At 41.3% G+C, this 19,643-nt stretch overlaps 1 protein-coding gene across 4 annotated transcripts; it reads right to left on the reverse strand.

Annotated features, from left to right (window-relative positions):
* Nucleotides 1-496: 496 nt before the first annotated feature.
* Nucleotides 497-18,360, reverse strand: rell2 (RELT like 2). 4 transcript variants are annotated; one of them, XM_085283209.1, is made up of 6 exons: nucleotides 18,187-18,360; nucleotides 7,529-7,732; nucleotides 4,474-4,536; nucleotides 3,416-3,479; nucleotides 2,734-2,910; nucleotides 497-2,649 (listed from the first exon to the last, which is right to left on the reverse strand). In XM_085283209.1, the coding sequence occupies exons 2-6, from the start codon at nucleotides 7,716-7,718 to the stop codon at nucleotides 1,050-1,052; spliced, it is 2,094 nt and encodes a 697-aa protein (XP_085139335.1). In that variant the 5' UTR covers nucleotides 7,719-7,732; nucleotides 18,187-18,360; the 3' UTR covers nucleotides 497-1,049. The 4 variants fall into 4 exon arrangements, with proteins under 4 accessions (XP_085139335.1, XP_085139354.1, XP_085139344.1 ...); XM_085283228.1 differs by lacking the exon at nucleotides 18,187-18,360 and adding an exon at nucleotides 18,027-18,176; XM_085283218.1 differs by lacking the exon at nucleotides 18,187-18,360 and adding an exon at nucleotides 9,313-9,445.
* Between the last annotated feature and the right edge of the window lie 1,283 nt (nucleotides 18,361-19,643).

Below are 19,643 nucleotides of genomic sequence, written 5' to 3' on the forward strand. Positions count from 1 at the left end.
ACCAGCATGTGGGAAAGAATAATAATTTTGACGTGATCGTGGAGCTAGACAAAAAGTTATTGAGATGCATCTCGAGAAAAACTTGATGAAATGTCAAAAAATGTCAATGCAATCATTCTAAAAGATACAGAAATTTCATTCAAGATCACCAGAGGTATTGAGATTCATTCAGAATGAATGTCTGTAAAAAATTGACTCAATGACTGATCCATCCAATTTATATCTAAACAACTTTGTTGAAAAACACTTTGAGAGTTTTGAGGTAAAACTGGATGTTCTATGTCATCTTTTGTGAGATAAACAAAAGAACAAGGATCACTAAACATCAGTTTCATCGGGAAATTTGAAGTAATGTCAGTGGTTGATAAGGTAACATCACCTATAGTTGTGTTATTTTCTTGTAATCCTGTTTCAGCCACTTTAATTTCTCTTTACATTTCTTCACTATGAGGTGAGTATTTTTTTTAGAAAAACTAAATTGCATCTTTGCTGTCAGTTCTCTTCTTTCTGATTTGGTCCATTTTTAGGGCTCATGTTAAAACTGTTGTTTGTATGGTAATATTTTGCCAGATCTACATTCATGTGATTGACCAAACTGTATCTGGACAAATCACTGTATGTTTGCTTCACTTATGTCCTACTCTTACACACAGCCCAAAAACAGATCTAATAACTTGAATTTTTAGCTACGCAGTAAAAAGTTCCTCCATCGGTTCCCAGAACTTTGACAAAGCTCCGGCTGTGAGAAAGTGTGTAGAGCTTAGAGGATTCCCATCATTTGGGGATATTTGGTACTGAAGTGCTTAGTATGGACCAAAGTGTGAACTGAAGAGTGGTTATCCATTATATAAAGACAATTTGAAATTTGTGTGGATGGCTTTTCAATCAAGCATCCAGTCCAGTCCCCCTACAGTGTAACCAGTTAATAATTAAAAATATGCTCATGGTTATTTTATAAGAATGCCTTATTCTACTCAGTGGTGGCAACAGTCACTTTCTTTAGATCAGCACTGGACACTTAACTTTTCACCACTTTGTGACTTCAGCTGTCAGTCCTTTTCCATCTTCAGCTCCACTTCTTCCTCCATTAACTGTGCTCCTTCCACCTGCATCACCTTGCAGTCTCTAATATCTTCCATTTCCATCATGTCCTCCTTCTCTTGACTCAAAGACGGGATAACCTCTACACCAGAAGTTTTTCCGCTCTGGCTCTCAGGTTGTGTAGCACCTGGTACAAAATCTTCTCCTTCAGCTGATCTGATAACCCTCTTGTCTGTTTCAGCTCCAAGTTCATAATCGTCTTCTTTCTGGTCGTTAGTGGTTGACTTCTCTTCTTCCACCATTGTGACAACAGAGAACTCCCTCTGGCTGTCAGGACTGGCTTTAACAATGGTCACACTACTTATTCTGCCACCTTGAGGTGAGGAGGGAGACAGGCTAGAAGGTGACAAAGGTAAACTGCTTGATCTGTCTTTAAAAAGTTGTTCAGGTGAAGATGAAAGGGCAGAGCTTTTAGACTCCCCTGCTGCAACTGGTGACAGTTTAATTTTTTTTAGAATTCCAGGTCTCTTAAATTCTAATTTTTCTTCAGCTTTGGGCATTGTGGTGCCTTCAAGCTCTCTCTCCGGAGCCCGGGCTTGTGATGGACTATAAGTTTGTCTAAAGGATGAATAGGAAACAGGTGATTGGCTAGACATTTCTTGGTGAAGTGGGAGTTTCGGGCTTGGTGTGAGGACACGAGGAAGTTCTCCTTTTACAGCTTCTGGTGGCATATTTTTTGAGCCAACTTTGGGACTTGCTGCCCCTGCTAGGGGGGATGTAGGAGTTTTTAATGAAGAAACTGAAGATGGCGTCTTGATTGGGAAGGAAGATGAAGGGGATGAATCTAGGGTTAAACCTGGTTCCATATCTGAACCAGAGCTTAGGTCTTGAATAAGCTGAGAACCTGTCCTGGAACAGGCGTCAAGCTGACCAGTATGAGTGACAGAAGTGAAACCTGGAATTGATGTGGGCATAGGTACAATGGGTGTAGATGTCTGCAGTGGACCAAACTCATATGCCTCTTCAGGTTTTATCCACTGACCCTCAACATTTACTCCCTTCTCAGATGGAATAGGAAGAGAACTTGGGGCAGAAACAACTGTACTCCCGGATGAAGACTGGATCTTTTTACAAGGTTCAGGATTGAGCAGAGTTTTAATCTGGGAAGAAGGAGAATTAAGAGAACTTGATGTTTTGTTCTCCTGTTGTAGCTCAGTCTCAAGTATGGAATCAGATTTAGTGCCATGCTGAAGATCAACTTTAATGTTCTTAACAGGCACGGGCTCTTCCAGCACTACAGGTTGCTGCTGAACAGCAAATTTAACCCCTCCAATATCTTTGCCCGTCTCCTCCCCTACCTTCATACCTACAGGGTCACTGCCCCGCCTTAGCCCAAATATAGTCACGCTCTTTTTTCTTCTTCCCACATTTGCAGATACTCCACTGGCACTTTCTGAAGGTCGGCGGACTTCCTTAAACATGCTTCTCAGGTTGTATCCGCCATCTTTCCTATCATCGCTGTCTTGGGATTGGTCCAGCTGGTCCCCTGAAATGGCCAATGGACTTGGCCCACCATGAGACTTTTTATCAGTGTGTGTCACTCGGAACCTGAAAGGATTTCAATAAATTAATTACAAATCCTCTTATTTGTCACTACTTTATCTCTGTGTCTGTCCAGTTCTTCATTATTACCTGCCAACAGAGAACACAGTCTGTTCCCCAGGTCGTTGCTTGGCACGTAGGGTTCTGCTTTGTCTGCGGCCTTTTTTAGATTTAATCTGGGCACAGAGGTGGCAGGAGTTGTGGTCGGTGCCTGAGTGAACTGTGTGGAGATGGGGAGGAATACCACCAATGGACTCCTTACGCAACCTGGCCATTAACATGAGCAAAGTTTTGAAATTAGATTAAATACCTTTCTACCTTAAATAGATCAGAATGTTTTATCCAGCTCAATCCCCTCAGTGCCTTGATTTTACAAGAAACCTGAAGCTACCTTACAGTCTCTGGCTCTAAGATGTTAATGTCCAAATCAACCCCATATTTTGGAAAATGGGGAAAAAAGTGAAGTCCTAGAACATTTAGATCACACTTAGGCTACGTCCACACGTACCCGGGTATTTTTGAAAACGAAAACGGAAAATCTCCGTTTGCAAAAATACCCGTGTACGTGTGGACGTAGCCTTAGATTATTAGAGTCTCAGTGACGTTCACATAGGCAGATTCTTGAAGAATGCCCAGATCATCCTTATGACTGGGTCATAAAATGTGATAAAATGTGTAATTCTTTAACGGTTAATGCAATAATTGTTAGAGGTCATATAAAAAAGTAAAGATTACCATGTAGTGTAACATAGCTTTAGCTGAATAAGCATACCTGGGGTCATGACGTACGCAGACTTTATGGTTTCCCAACATCTCATTGAAGGCTTCCATATTTGCTAGAGGACACAAATAAAAGAAGTAAATAGTAAATTAACAGGAATACAACTTCTACCGTTAGGTCCTGGGTCCGTGATCCAGTTTTATGTATCTGGACATTTTTGTTCCGGTTTATTTAATGCTCTAAAATGTAGTTTATGTTCCTGGCTTTGGTTCTTATTGTTGCGTTTCTGCCTTGTGTAGTATTTGCATCTGTTTGTCTTGTAGTTTTAAGGTTTCTGTTTCTATGCATGTTACATGTCACCCTTGTCATTTTACTCCCAGTCCTAGTGTCACATTCACATGTTTCTGCGTCTTGGTGTTAGGTCCAGTTCCTGTTCCTGTCTCGTCAACCTGATTAGTGTGAGCTCTGTTCCCACCTGAAGCCTGTTCCCTCATTACCCATCCCATGACATTATGAAGGAACTGCCCACTCCCACCCATGAAATAGCCTTTAAGTCAATAGTCCAGTTACTTTTGGTCCCTTTAAAAAGAGCGAGGCACACGTCGAGGAGCTGAAACTCCTAAACCGGGGGTGCATCCCTACTCCAACACAGCTGAATCATATGGTTGGATTACCTCTTCAGCATGCCATCAAGTCTGACAAAGGCCTGATAACAAGCCAATCAAACGAGCCATTTGATTCAGGTGTGTTGGAACAAGGATGCATCTAAAAGCTGCAGGACAGTAGCTCTCGAGGACTGAAGTTGGACACCCCTGTCCTAAACCCTTCATCCAATTTGAATGTGGATACCCTTAAATGAAAGTTGAGAGTCTACATCAGGGGTCTTGAGGGCCGGTGTCCTGCAGCTTTTAGCTCTCACCCTGGGTCAGCACACCTGTATCAAATGAATAGTTCATTACCAGGCCTCTGGAGAACTTCAGACCCCTGGTCTACACATCATTTCCATGACCATTATATAACTATAATTGGAATATGTTATAGGTTTAGAATTTCCAAATTCCAACAAGAAATTAAAAAAATATTGAGAAAATATTGGTGGGTTCTGTCACCTTCATTTTGTATGATACATTTAAGGATCTGCTCCACCGTGTCCTGGTTCTCTTCATCCTCATCTGAAACACAGTAAAACAAACACATTCATCTTCTAGCTGATAAATTCCTTTTATTTTGTTCTTAAAACATAAGAGAGTGAAAGTCAAGATATGGGCCTGAATGCAGGACCTGGCAGAAGGTGGCAAGCAGACCAGCCAACCATCTCTGGAGCTCCACTATTCAGGTTTACTCTGCTGGCATTTGTCTGTACCAGGACAGCCACAAGGTAATGGGGCTATTTACTCAAAGCTGGGGATCTGGTGTGTGCCTATGAGAGCATGTCCACACACCAGTGGGCGTGGGTGCGGAACAAGTGGTGGTGGTCAGATTTCTAAAGTGTGCCGTAGTTCAGTCTGGAAGGTGCTCAGCTGATGTGTGTCATCAAAAGAAGACACTTCAGTGATTCTTAATGGCAGAAAGGCCATGTACTGTCAGGGAGAGACTCACCTACTCACTTCTGCTTTTCACAGTGCTGCAAGCAGCAATGCTAGCCGGCACTGTAAGCTAGAGGCACGTGATTCACATCACTTCAGTTTTATTTGCACACCGCTTATTGCAGTATAACGCAGGGAGTGTTCAAGGTCAGCTGATCCAGACCCAAAACGGAAAGCTTTAAGACTAATCTTAACATTTTTGTCAGAAGAGGGACCTGAAAGTTGAAGGCTCTGCCTCCCATCCTACTTTTTACCACAAGTAAAGTGCGCTCTAACGAGGTACTATGCTACACTGAGGTCTTTAAGATAACATGGAATTCATCCCAGAGGAAATGAAGGGAAGCCAGTAAAACTGCTCTCTTTCTAGTCCCTGTCTGCTCCCACTGCAGCATTTGGATCAACTGAAGGATTTTCTGGGAGTTTTTAGGTAATAATAATTATGATGAATTACAGTAGTGAAACTACAAGTAACAAATGCAAGTGGTAAATGAACTGGTTGTTATACAGCGCTTTTCTATGCTTAACTGCTTTCTATCTAACATTCACACACATACTTCGATGGATCCATCGGCGAGCAACTTGTGTTCAGTATCTTGCCCAAGGATACTTGGCACACAGACTCGAGCAGCCAGGGATCAAACCGCCAACTTTCCGATTAGCGGATGGTCTGCTCTACTATCTGTTAAGCTACACGACTGGCATCTCAGCTTCACGCTAAGACCGAATGTTTCTCATTTTAAATTTACTGTCACGGGTCTGTGACTCAGTGTTTTGCGTTTGTTGATTAATTTATATTCTTCGATTATTGTTATTCAGGGTTTTGGATATTCCTTAAGTTGGCCTGTGTATAATCTCAGTCTCTGGGTTTTTCTCTCTGCCTGTTTCATGTTTCCTGTTTTATTTTGGGTCGAGTACAATAACCTCAGTTTTATCTGAATTAAGAAGCAGGAAATTAGAGGTCATCCAGGTCTTTGTCTCTTTGGTGTGTGTTATCTGAAGCTGGGTATCATCTGCATAGCAGTGAAAATGTCTGCTATGGTTTCTAATAGCAATGGGAACTATTTAGAATTCAACTTATTTTAATTATGTAGCGCAAACTCAAAACAACAGTTGCATCAGTGCGCTTCATATTGCACGGTAAAGACCCTACAACAATACAAAGAAAGAGAAAACCCAACAACCCAAACAGTGGGAAGGAAAAACACCCGTTTAACAGGAAGAAACTTCCAGCAGAACCAGGCTCAGGGAGGGGCATCTATCTGCCACGACTGGTTGGGGTGGAGAGGAAGAAGAGACAAGAGATTAATGATAACAAATGACTACATGCAGAGAGGTGTATAAACACATTGTGGGTGGAAAAGGTGAATGAAAATCAAAATTTCCACAGAACCCTGTGGAACTTTATAATTCCAGCCTTATTGTGTTATGAAGACTCCCCGATTCCGTGAACCAATTGGAGTCTATTAGAGAGTTATGTAATAGACTAGCTACTAACCAAACCACTGCAGTGCCTTAATATGTGCAGCACATACTATAATATCTGTAATAAAATATTGTGCTGGGGTCTAGCGCAGAGATGAGTCCCCCGCAGAGATCATAAGATCATCTGTAACCTTCACTAAAGCCGTTCCTGTGCTGTGAATTTGAAACCTGACTGAAAGTCTTCAAATGAACCTCTGCAGATGATCTGTTAGCTGGTTTACAACTACTCTTTCAAGAATCTTCTAGATAAAAGGAAGGTTGGAGATATGCCTACATTTAGCGAAGACAGCTGCGTCAAGCGATGGCTGTTTAAGTAACAGTTTAACTACTGCCAGCCTAAAGTCCTGTGGTACGTGTCGGTATTTGGTTCATTTATTAAGGAAAAGATTTTTGGAGGTTAACTCAGAACAACTGGAGCAAAAAATGTAAATAAATATCAATAGTATTGAAAGCAGCTGCAGGTAGTGATACATCTGCGAGATGGTTATGAATGATCTTTTCTTTAACAATTAAAACATTCATGAAGGGAAAGCTTTGCTCAACAGAGCTCTGACTTTCAGCCTGGCTACAATCACTGATTACCAGTAAGATGTTCTAGTTTTACAAAGTATTTCTCCAGGCTAAATGATGATCTTTGAAATTAGCGAGACGCTATTTCCTCTCCAGCTTACGAGTCATCTGCTTTAACGTGCACATCTGTGACATGACAAGCACACGAGCACAGCCACTACGATAGATGTGTTAGCAAGCTAACAATAGCCCACTGTTTGTCATTGTTGTGGTTAAATAAATGAATGCAGCTTTAATCCTCTATTTATGTTACTAACAGACACTGTCACAAACAACAAAATGTTTCTGTTCGCTCTGTATTATTGTAGAGTCTTTATCTTACAATATAAAGCACCTTAATGCAACTGTTGCTGTGATTTCTTGCTATACAAATAAAATTGGATCATATACATTACTCATAGTACTCTAATAGTAATCTATTACAAATATATATGTAATTGTCACATGCACAATAATGCCAGTATGGCTAACTTAAACCTTATTTTACTTTCTGTCTTCCTTGATTAGCCTTTTCTCTCCAACCCACCGTCTGCATTTTCTCCTAGCTTCTCCTCCTCCTCCTCATCCCCCACGTCTGTTCGACAGTGATAGCCCTTCTTCTTCAAGAGGTGGCAGATTAGGAAGCCCAGCAGTCCCGTAAGAAAGAAAAGGAAGACCACCAGAAACATTATGTAGGGTGGAGGCGTCCCTGCCCCCATGGCTTCTAATTCAGTCATAATGTGGCTTCAACCTGAAACAAAACAGAATCCATGTCATCCTTGAACTCCACTGTTGGGACAGTAATGATCTAAGCAGGAACATTTTTTCAGAGGCTGCAACATTAACATCAATATTAGGTTAAGAGGATAGAGAGACTCCTCTAGAGGAAGTGGACGTGAAACAGAGCAGGAAGAAATGTGTGTCATACTACGTGCATGCCTCATCTGTAGTAGTTAATGCAAATGCCACACACACATCTACTGTTGTCTTATTATAGGCAGTTAGGCTGTGAAGGGTTGTTTTCTAACGTTTAGCATGACTACGCTTTAACAGGGTGTATGAGTTGTGAAAGTTACGTACGTGTTTTCTATCATAAACTAATTATTATTTAGTTGAAAGTTTTGTCATGGTCCTCCTGTGCGTCTCCACCATCTCTCTTTGTCTCTGCGTCTGATATTGTGCTTGTTGCTCTGTGTGTGGGTGTTTTTACCAGCCTCACAGAGGCGGGATCCTCCTGGAAGCTCCGCCCTCTGCACCTGAATCAATCAAGCACCTGTGGCTCAGCTGGCACTCAGCTGTTTGCTACTTAAGCTGGGACCTGACCTTCAGTCTTTGCCTGAGTGTTGTCTAACTGTAGTCGTCTGCACTGTGTCTCTCTGCAAGGCTCTGTTTCAGTTTACTGGCTAAAGAGTTTAATGCGTCTCTTCCTGTGGCAGGACGGCCCAGTGGAGTTTGGAGAAAGTGTTTGTTGCTTGGCGGATTCTCGAGAGTCTCAGAGGATCGGGAACTCTGATTCACCGACCTTCCTTCCAGGGAATTTTGTACAAATAGGACGTTTGAACTGAGAACTTCAAAAAGACTTTGTATAGAGTACTGTCTGCACCAACACTGTAAATAATCTCAGTCCTGCAGACAAACCGTGACAAATGTACCTTTATTTAAAACACCTGTTTGTCTAATTCAGAATAGTCTCAAGAATTATATATGTATCTTACATTAAACCTAATAATTATTCTATTAACACCAGTAATTGTAACACTCATATAATCTTTTTAGTGGTATTTTGGATTATATTACAGATTGCGTGAAGTTTTTTTAAACATACCAACAGAAAGCCATGGAGGCAGACATGATTAACAAAAAGATCCAAAGATGTATTTTTGATTGCATTAACCCCACAAACACAAAATCCAACTAAGCCCACAAAGGGAATCCAAAATCTCCTGGAAATAGGAGTAAGAACAGGAATCATGAGGGAAAGCAAGCAGGCTGATGACACAACAAATCCCACACACGTGTTCATGTAGTTCCTGAAAAAATTCCAAATCATTGACATTTTCTTATGGTTAAAAAAAAGCTTATGTGTAGTAGATCTTAGACAAACACAGATCTGGAAAAAGGTGTCACCTGCAAACGTCTCAACCACTCAATCTTTTTCCTGCTCATTGTTTACCATACTCGTCTTATTCTTCATTTACTTTGCTTTGGTTATTGTAAAGTCTCTTAGGCTCTGCCCAGGCAACAGTTTCACCTACAAATACACATTATAGGTTCAGAACTCAGCTTTTTGTCTGTTAAGCAACAAATATTCCTGTAACAAATATTTCTTACCAGGTTCACTGCCTGCGTGGACACATCGGAACTTGTGAAAGTCTGCGATGTTACTAAAAAACAAGCTACTAAAAGAAACCAATAACAACAAAGCAAAAACGCTGTTCAGATTTAGCCGATAAACATTGTTTCCAATGAGTGTGGTGGATAAGAAACTATCATACAGCGTGTGCCCCTCCAGTCTGGCTTCCCTTTAGCCCCACCTTTTCTGTCTATCTCCAGAGAAGAGATGGGGGCGCAGGGCAACCACGTCCTTTTTATTCACAAAAAGAAATGTTACAAAATCTTTTACAAGTAAAGCTTTATGCCTGTAGTACAACTTGTGCTTTAATGTAGTGATACTACAAACTGTATCATAGAGAAAGGTTAGAGTCATGTATTTGTAGTATTACTGTGTATATGTACATTTTACATAACGTGATTATGAATAACATACTTGCATACATGTACTGTATGGTGTAACATATGACTGCTTATCAGTTTGGCCCTCCAGCTGGCTTATCAGCATCCAGTTACGCCCTTGCATGCATGCACGCGCACACACACACACATGCACACACACACACATGCACACACACACACACATGCACACACACACACATGCACACACACACATACTGTATTAGCACTTGTTCCCTTTGAAAGTGTTTTTAAGCAGTGATAACAAATATCATTAGGATCATATTCAAAATAGAAAATCTTTGTGAATTGAATAGTTATGTGGCAATTATTCAAAATGTAAAGTTCACAGAGGAGGCAAAAATACACATCTTTACTTGAGTAGAAGTACAGATACCTGTGTTAAAAAATACTATGGTAAAAATTTTTTAAAAAGTACTGATTCAACTTTTTTACTCAAGTAAAAGTGAGAAAGTACTGTCTCTGAATGTACTCAAAGTAAAAAGCAGCTCTTTGAAGGATATTTCTACCAGCTACTTTTGTGGAAATCTCCTGGAACCTTGTGATATATTAATATAATAAACAAAATAATATTAATATATAACTTTATTTGTGTAGCTCAGTTCAAAAACACAGATATACAAAGTGCTTGACAGTTTAAATAAAAGCCACATGTTCCAACACAGAGACATGTGAACAGACAGGGTTACACATTCACTTTAACATTGGGTGGGATCGCCAGTAACAATTAGAAGACCTGATCAGAGACGTCACTGCAGTGATAAGGTTTCAGGAGTTCTGATATATAAGCAGGGTCCTGTTTATGAAGAGCTTCATATGGTAAAAGAGGGGGATTGTAAAGCTGATTCTATGCAGGACTCAGAGATGTGAAAAGCCAGCTATGATAATCATGGCAAAGGAAAGTGAAGGTGTTTACTAAAGGTTTCAGATGCCCGAATGACAGGAAAGATTTGCTTTGCAATGTTTCTGAGGTGGAGAAAGCCAGACTGGGTGAGCTTAGAAATCTCAGATTCAAAATTCAGTATTGGTGAAACATGATAACAAGGTTCTTAGCAAATGTTTTGATGTCGCTGGAAAGGGGGGCAATGTACTGACTGACCTCGTTAGAGAAAGCGTCGAACACGAGAACATCAGCTTTACTGACACTGAGATGGAGCAGAGGGAGGGGTTCGCTGAGGTATGAGAAGCTGCTGAGAAAAGTAAAGCTGTGTGTCGTCTACATAGCAAAGGTAAGAGTGTTAAGTGAATAGTCTGAGGGTTATATCCATCTCCCCCTCTCTCTCTGCAGATAAGTCAAGCAGGACTAAAATAAATGTTCATCTTCATCCAAGCAAATAGGTCATTTGTACTGAAGCTGTTTCCGTGGTGTGGCTTTGTCTGCAACCAGATTGGAGTTTACCAAACATACTGTTTACCTCAACTAGCTGAAGGAGCTAATGAGCCAAAATCCGTCAGGAAAATCAGACTCAGACAACAGAACTGAATGAGAGACCTGGTTGAAAGGGCACCGACCTGAACAATGACCTGATCCTATCGATCTTCCCAGTAAAGTCTTTGCAGTCATTAGAAGCTGTGCGTGGAAGGCCACAAACTGAGGAGTGTGGATTGTGTTTATCACCACTGATCAAACTAAAAAAATGAGATGTTGTTGGTTCTTTAATGAGCTGAGTGTGGTTAGGAACTCCCTCATGTGGAAGTTAGAAAGAGTTATAACTGCAGACACACTTCAGAGGCAGAAGCTTACACAGCACAGTCATTAGATTATTATTAAAAATGGTCAATATGAGACATTTCCATCTGCTTTTTTTATTGATAAGCATCATGATTTTAAAAAAGGACACTTATTTGTACTTGTTGCAGAGACTGGGCCTCCCTTTGGATTCTGCTTTTTAATTCATTACCTGCGCTCTGACTGTTAAATGCCACCAGGATTGCAGCTGAAAGAATATTAACTAAAACTGTCTTAAATATTTAATTATAGTCCTGCAGGATGTTGTCCTACTGATAGAGTTGGACAAAATCTGTTAAGTACTTTTCTCTGACTTTCCTTCCTTGAATACTCATGCAGTGCTTTTAATACTAGACTTTTGTGCAGTACTGTTCATTCATAGTTATAAAAGGTCAGAGGGGAAACCGCATGCTAACTTAGCGAGCTGATAAGCAGCTTTGCTCTTTCTAATTCCCAGATAATTGAAAGATAAAGAATTTAATAAACAAAAAATGCAAAACAAACAACACCGTATTCATTTTGTAACCTTTTGACCTTTTTATTTTTATAAGTTACATTCTTGGCGTGAGCGTTTCGAGTGCATACTACCAGAACTGTCATCAGGGATGATTTGCCTTTGCTGTATTTAACATTTGATTTAATACTGTATTTAACTGAAAGACTTACTCCTCAGTGTTGCACTTCTCTGTCTACAGGCTGTATTCTCAGAGATTTTCTTCCCTCTTCCTCCTACTTTCCAGTCCCAGCCTCTCTTCCTTTCCTTTTTATGGAATTCTGTTTAACGTCTGTTTTTCAGAGTGAATACTCCAGGGGCTAAAGGGAACCCCAAGAGGAGTAATGTCTCATAGTTTGTTTGCTTTTCTAACTGAACTGTTCGTTCATTTGGCTGTTGTTCTCATGTAGAAGAACTACGATGAAGCATTTACACACAAAACTAGAAACGGATTGGAAATACTTGTGCACTCACTCTGAAATCTTGGGGGGAGACATATTTAGCCTCACTTGGTTTTCTGCAGACAGCTAGACCTTCACCTGCTCCCAGTTATATTGTTGCAGCCTTGATTGCCACGGCTTCAGTGCTGACTCACTCGTCACATGGCCTTCGTGGATGACAGACGCCTATTCGGTTGTTTTTTCTGAAGTTTCGACGACTTTTTCTCTATGAAATGTTTTGTGAGGAATTTTTCATAATCAGAGTGGAGCATCTGTGCACAGAGGAAATTAGCTTGTAAATTTAGGATTTCACATTATGCTCATTTTGGAGTATAATCGACATCTCAAAGGACTCGAATATCCAACTTGTAAATGCAACACCCAGCATTTCATCTAACTTCACAGTAAAAACACTTTCTGTCATATACAAAAGCAAATGTCATTCCAAAGACATTCAGCGAGCGCCTCCTACCCGACTCCCACTGAATCAGCTGATTTTTTTTAATGCTAACTTAAACATATCTGATGCAGCCATGAAAATGATTTGCCCTTTTCTTGTATGAAACCTTGTACATAGCTAGCTACATACTTTCATCATTTTTAATCTCTCATAACTTCTTAAGTAGAAGACTTACACATCATAAAGCCAATCTCTCTTTTGGCTTTAGCAAGAACGAGCACTCAAAGGACATTTTTAAAAACCCAATAAAACACATTACAAATGCTGTAATAGTTTTGATCAGCCGTCTATACCACATGGTGACATGACCCTTTAAATATACAGAAAAAGACTATTCAATTTTCCTCAAATAAACGATCGAAAACAGATCCTGTCAGGATTCACACGGACAAAACCAGACACAAATCCATCCAGGATCACAAAAGCAGTTTTGCTGTGATACATCTCATAAGAATGATGCTCAAGGTCAGTCATGGAAAACAGGCCTTCATTTCTGGCACTTGCAGTGGATGCAACGTTTGTTTCCCCGTAGATTTAAACAGAGCTTAAATTTGTTTGAAAACCTTGTATACCCGTCTCCTGTACGTAGACGTTACAAGGGATCAAAACTTCAGTCAAAAGAACACAGTTGTAAGGCCCTGTAACTAGGATCATTTTAATGGATAAGTGGAATGGAAATTGCACAATAATGTTACGTTATTGTACAAAAACCCATCAGGTGAAACTCTCAGAATGACGGAGACACATTATCACACTAACAGTCTCCTCTCTCTCGCTCTCCCATCTTAAAGAACCAAAGAGCTCAGAGAAGCAGAGAGATGACTCAGCATCCTCATGACCTCAATAGTATCTCTTCCCTGTTTGTTTCACGATATGCTTGCAACGCTGCCTTACGTCAAAGAACGCTGACATCAAGATCTATAACAATTTGCATGTGCTACATCAGAGAGGGAGGAGAACGTTCTAGACCACTCTGTTGGTAGTTTAATATTAACTTTATTCTATTTCTATAATTAGCTTTTAAAATGTCCATGGATATGAAAACTGAGTGGCAAGGACTCATTTTACACAGTAAAACTCCCAACGTGTTTAAACTGGTTAACATGAAAGTACTGCTAGTGATAATACAACTGGTCAGATGGGAACACGTTTACATCATTCTTGCTTCTCCATGATGTCTTTTATTGTCTGCATTTAACAGTGTTATTACCTGAGATAACTCTGGTCCCACCGTACATATTTAGATGAACTTCTTTCTAACTGGACCAGGCTTTAAGTCACTGCAGCACTAGCTGCACTTTTCAGCCATAGATGTTATCTCAGTCTTTTATATACAGTCTTTGTTTCCAATATTTTCACACTTTCGAGTATAAAGGGATGATGGAACACTGTGTTGCATGAGCCCGTGCATAATTCGCCTCCGTGGTGGGAGGAATGCATCACACCATTTCTTCAGATTTGTCAGCAGCTGTACTCATGCTGGCGAGGCTCTTTTTTAACTTACGTCAAAGGTTTTGTAGTGGATTCAGATACAATACGTTGGGAGGGCCCTGAAGTCCACATATTTTCCTCTTGAGCTTGTGAAAATATAATAACTTTGCCTTGTGGCATGAAATAGCAGCTGATGTTAAACTGTCGCCACAAAGTAGCGAACATGGTCAGCAGTACTTAATGTGGTTGCAGCATTAAGACCATGACAAACAAAACACTATTCCACATATCATTACGATGAGCAACGAGTACTCGGCAGGTTAGGCAGTGGGTCCATGCTGTTGCCTCCCATCTGCAATCTCAACAGAAACTGCAATAGCCAATGAGCAGTCATACCTGCCCCCCTTCATCACATCGGTTTGGTTTGGTTTTTCTAAACCAAGACAACAATATGAACACACTCATCTCTAGGCATTTCCTAGTTAGTTAGCTAGGACTAATTAGGCAATACTTAGCTGTATATAGTTAGACAACAAAGCCCATTAGTTTTGGCTGGAAGCATGCACTTAGTATTGTTAGGTATTTTAGCACCATGGGAGCATTTACTGGATATTGTTTTATAGTGACATTATGCAGGAAAACTCTGTCATTCAATAAGGCCCCTTTGTTTTAGTTATTTTTCTCTTTGACCCAAGAATTGATGTGTGAGAATCACAGGCTGGTACAAGGTTGAAATACCACAGAGATCACTCCCTCAGCTACATTAGTTTCTTAATCTTTTAGACGCCTGTTGAGGCCAAATGGTTTGTTTCAGATTTCACTAATGAAAGAACTCTTTGTTTTGTGCCTTGAAAATATGTCGCTGAGATAATCACAATTGTAGCTGAACTGATAAACTACACAAAGGATGCTTCTTCACCCATGGGCAGGAAGACGCTGCCTTATCTTGGTCTGTACTGGTTTAAACTGATAAATCTGCTGTCTCATGAATTTTACCCTCTATATAAACTGTTGTACTTGTGAATAAAGTTGAGTCACTTTGGGAAGACAATCTAAAGCAGTCTCTGTTTTCTTGTTCTCCCAAGCTGCTCCCGAGCTCGTACTAACACGCTGAATGGCATGCTTGAATATTACTTGAGAATATATTTGACTGTGTTACAGACTAAGGGACATTCTCTGCTGATAGGTGAAGGTACATTCTCTTTTTTTTTTTTTTTTTTTTTTTTTTAAATGACATCAGAAACAGCAGTATGCGACATTACGTGATGGCAGAGCTTCAGTTCATCCTTTGTCATTTTTTTTTTTTTTTAATAAATAGGACAGGGGGAATGAATGAGAGAAAGAGGGGGAGAGAAAGAAAGAAAACCAAAGGGGAGAAGAGACGGTGAGAAGGGGGGGGAAGAGAGAGAAAAAAAAAAAAAGAACTCCTGGGTCACCTGTATGGAGAAAAAAAAAAAAAAAAAACAAACAAAAAAAACAAACAGAGGAGACAGCAAACAACAAAGAGCAACATAATAATAGAGAAAACAAAGCACCATCACAATAAACTAGCTAGTCATAGATATCAATATTTACTAAATAATAAACGATATTGTGCAGCACGCAAGATAGACAGCGCACAGTGTGCTTTGAGGCAGCAGCCAAGAAAGCTTTAGTCCGCGTCTGTGAATACCCATGTGTGCATACCTGTGTGGATCAGCATGCTTGCATTCCAAAGGTTTCTCCATGTAATGATCTGCTAGGGAGTGTGGGGGGGCCACAGCCCCGTCCTCCAGGGTGTGAAGCGGGTATGGAGGAGATCAAAACTCCAGACATCCAGAGGCCCCCAGAACACAAGAGACCAAGGAAGACCAACAGAGGGGCAGCTGCGCCACTGTCCCAGTAAGAGCTGAGGAGAGTCCCAGATGAGGGCTCGCCCAGCAGCTGCGGAGCAGAAGTCAGGGGGAGTTGCAGTGACGCGCCCGTGAGCTCCGCCGGCCCCCAGCTGCGCCTGAGTGACCGAGCCCCAGGCCGAGAGGCCGGGGGCACCCCACCTCCAAAGGGGCCCGAGCGAGCCCCAGGCCCCAGGCCCCGACAAGCGGCCGCCAAGGAGTGAGCCGGTGTGTACCCGGACGCCCACCCCCAGACACAAAGAACCACCAACACACCGACACCTGAGGGAGTCCGCCACCGGCAGGGGAAGTGGTGGTGGGTGGAGATAGGCCTCCAAACCTTGGAGGGCCTGAGGTGTCCCCAGAGAGGTGGCGTCTGATACCCAACCTGACATATAGACACAGACATACAGGCACACACAGACACAAACATCCATTCCCACCCTCATGCTCTCAGGTGAAGGTACATTCTCTGCTGATAGACGTCCACGCCTCGGAGGAAGTCGATCCACGGATTAGGCCTTGGAAACCGTTTCCTTCAAGTATCATCATACTGCCATCATAATAAGCTGTAACAACACTGTAAACTAGTAGCACAATTTCAAGTGTTTATGTTCATCTTAACCACAGACTGTACGTAAAGGTTGGACACAGCCCAATGCATTTGGTTAGTATTTTATGACCAGCTGCCATCTTGGTACACTATATTGCCAAAAGTATTCACTCATTCATCCAAATGCTCATTCCTTCCATTGCCACATGTGTATAAAATCAAGCACCCAGGCATGCAGACTGCAGACTGGGTCCCTGTCAGGGACTAAGACTGCATAGAGCCGCTGAACCCAAGCCTTACATCACCAAACACAATGCAAAGTGTGGATGCAGTGGTGTAAAGCACGCTGCCACTGACTCTAGAGCAGTGGAAACACGTCCTCTGAAGTGACAAATCACGCTTCTTGCTGGAGTGAATGAGACAAAAAACTAACCTGGAGAGTGTTTGTTTATGTCACTGGGGATGTTTGAACTGATTTTTTTATTCATTCATGTGGTTATTTATTCTTTGGACCTTCTGTTGTTTTTATATTTTCATTTCACACCCAGTTATGAACAGCACATGGCAGTCATTTCTTTAAGTGGCTGAAATCATTCATATAGTTCTGTATATACAGCTTGAATCATATCAGCATGAGTGCAATCTGATAAATATTTGACCAGCTTCCTGTGGGGGGGCTGCGAGGAGAGGAAAACCATTCCAGGGAGGAGGGATTTTTATTATTATTCTGGGCCAGAAAATCATTAATCGTATCTTAAGGTCATTAAAGACCCGCTGGAGCTTACCTCTTAGCATCAAACACACCGACGTGCTTTTAGCACCGATGATAGATTACGACATCGCTCTCTGATTGTAGAGTGATCCAAGAGAATCACCAAACATAATTGGGAAATGTTAAACTTTTATACGTTTTTTTAAACCCCTGCAAATATTTCATTGAATCAAAGACAACTGCCTTCTCAATCGGGTCACACGGGATCCATATTCCCGTTTCCGAAATGTACTGGCAGCCTGAGAATCGTCCCTGTTTTGTGAAGATTTCTAAAGTAAATGTAACACTAAGATTGGACGAATTAGTGAATCAACGTCAGCCGAATTCACAAGTGCTGCCCATATATTCCTAAAATGCCGAGCACTCTATTTTATTCGATAAATGTGCCGTCTGAAACGGCACAAAACTTTAAATCCTGGCGATTCGTAATAGAGTTTGGCGCGTAATTTTTCTTAGCCTCGAAAGGCTACAGTACTGCGTGTTTCGGGTCTGTGGTCTATGCCATCATCGACCATAGCGCTGATTCACTCCATTATTCAGCTCACCTGGTCAACAGCAGCAAAAGCCCACCAGCATCCTCGTCACTGTGCTCACATTCCGATACCTGAGAGGACAGCGGTCCCCCACACCCAGCGTGAGAACGTCTCCTGAAGGTTAAATACGAGGCAGTACCACAACACAGACACACCTAGCTCGGATCCTCACCTTCAGCCAGGCAGGCTGGGACACAGCCTGGTCCTCTCACACTCAGTGTACCTGCCGGTTTTGATAACGTCCCATACTGCAGCCTTCTCTCCGTGTCCTCTGGCCCGAAGGGGACGATGAGGTTTGCTGTCAGCTGAGGAGAGCAGGATGACAGGAAGCTCGGAGGCATGTGTGCTCCATAGGCAGCTAGTGCTGCAACTTTGAATTTAACCTTTGTGTCTCCACACAGTCAGCTAAGCTGCAGGCTGACTCTTTATGTTTCTCTTTCTGCTCGTTTAAAGATGTTGTCAGGTGGGGACATGAATATTTGATTTTTCAAAGCCATTTTTCTGATAGACGTTTATTATAGACGTGACTGTTAAAAGAATAAACTAAAAAAAAGTCGCAGGCTTTAAGTAAAATAAAATGCACATGTTTTTTGGGCCAGTGGCCAGCCATTGATCAGAACAGATAACAGCAGCATCTCTGGGGATGTGAGGACTGAGGAGTTATATCTACAATCTTTGTTTATTGTCCAGCTGGATCAGCTCACCATGCCTTCTTGTTTTCTATGGTATGGTATTCTTCTCATTAGTGCTTTTTAAAATAGACCTAATATGCTTTGTTTGTTGTCATATACAGTGGTATTTGTTATAAGGAACCCCATTAGCTTCCACAACAGTGGTTGCTTCCTTTTTTCTGTACAGAAATCTAAACCAAAGCTACAAAGTTTGAAGATTCATTTTCTGATCTTCTATGTTTGATCATTTAAATATTAATCATATTTGCTATTTAATTTCTATATTAGACAACGATAACACAAGTAAACACTAAATTTCTGTAGCCACACCCAGGTCTGATTACTGCCACGCCTGTTATTAATCAGGAAATCGCTTACGAAGGACAAAGTGGAGTAGACCAAAAGATCCTGAAAAGCCAGATATCATGACCCAAGGTAATTTAGGAACAAATGAGAAGCACGGCAATTGAGATCTCAGAGTCTGGACGAGATGATAAAGCCCTTTCTAAAGCTGTGGGACTCCAGCAAATGATAGTGAGAGCCATTATCCACAAATGGCCAACACTAGTGATGTGCAAATCAAGCAATGAACCAGTATTGAACCACTTCATGAGTTGTATAGAAAACAGATGAATTCACTTAGACCCCCGGAGAGCAGTCATTTTGGTTTTCTACCTTAGACCCCCGCGGAGTCATCATTTTGCGTTTCTACCTTTAAAAGCCGGAGAGCAGTCAGTCAAATGCTGGAAGTGGAAGCTAAATTGGCTAGTCATTCATATGTATATTAGGTCGTTACCTAGGAATTCTGGAGGGAGGGGAGTGGGGGTGAGTGATTGAGGGGGTGGGGGAGTGGAGTGTTTCAGTTCGCCATCTTAGGGAGAAATCAACACATGTCCTTTGTTGCTGACATTTATTGATGAAAACAGTACAAAAAACCAACCATTTGTACACATATTTA

The sequence above is a fragment of the Mchenga conophoros genome, linkage group LG2 (assembly GCF_057382185.1).
Source record: "Mchenga conophoros isolate Kocher_MC1m ecotype Shallow Benthic linkage group LG2, M_conophoros_male_GT1.1, whole genome shotgun sequence".
NCBI classification, from domain to species: domain Eukaryota; kingdom Metazoa; phylum Chordata; class Actinopteri; order Cichliformes; family Cichlidae; genus Mchenga; species Mchenga conophoros.

Bases quoted from the DNA above. Each gene is read 5' to 3' on its own strand.
- rell2 (XM_085283209.1), bottom strand. From the start codon at position 7,718: ATGACTGAATTAGAAGCCATGGGGGCAGGGACGCCTCCACCCTACATA. The intron at 4,537-7,528 runs GTGGGTTGGAGA...ACTGTGTTTCAG, and splicing joins GCTAGGAGAAAATGCAGACG to ATGAGGATGAAGAGAACCAG. The intron at 3,480-4,473 runs GTGACAGAACCC...TGTGTCCTCTAG, and splicing joins ATGTATCATACAAAATGAAG to CAAATATGGAAGCCTTCAAT.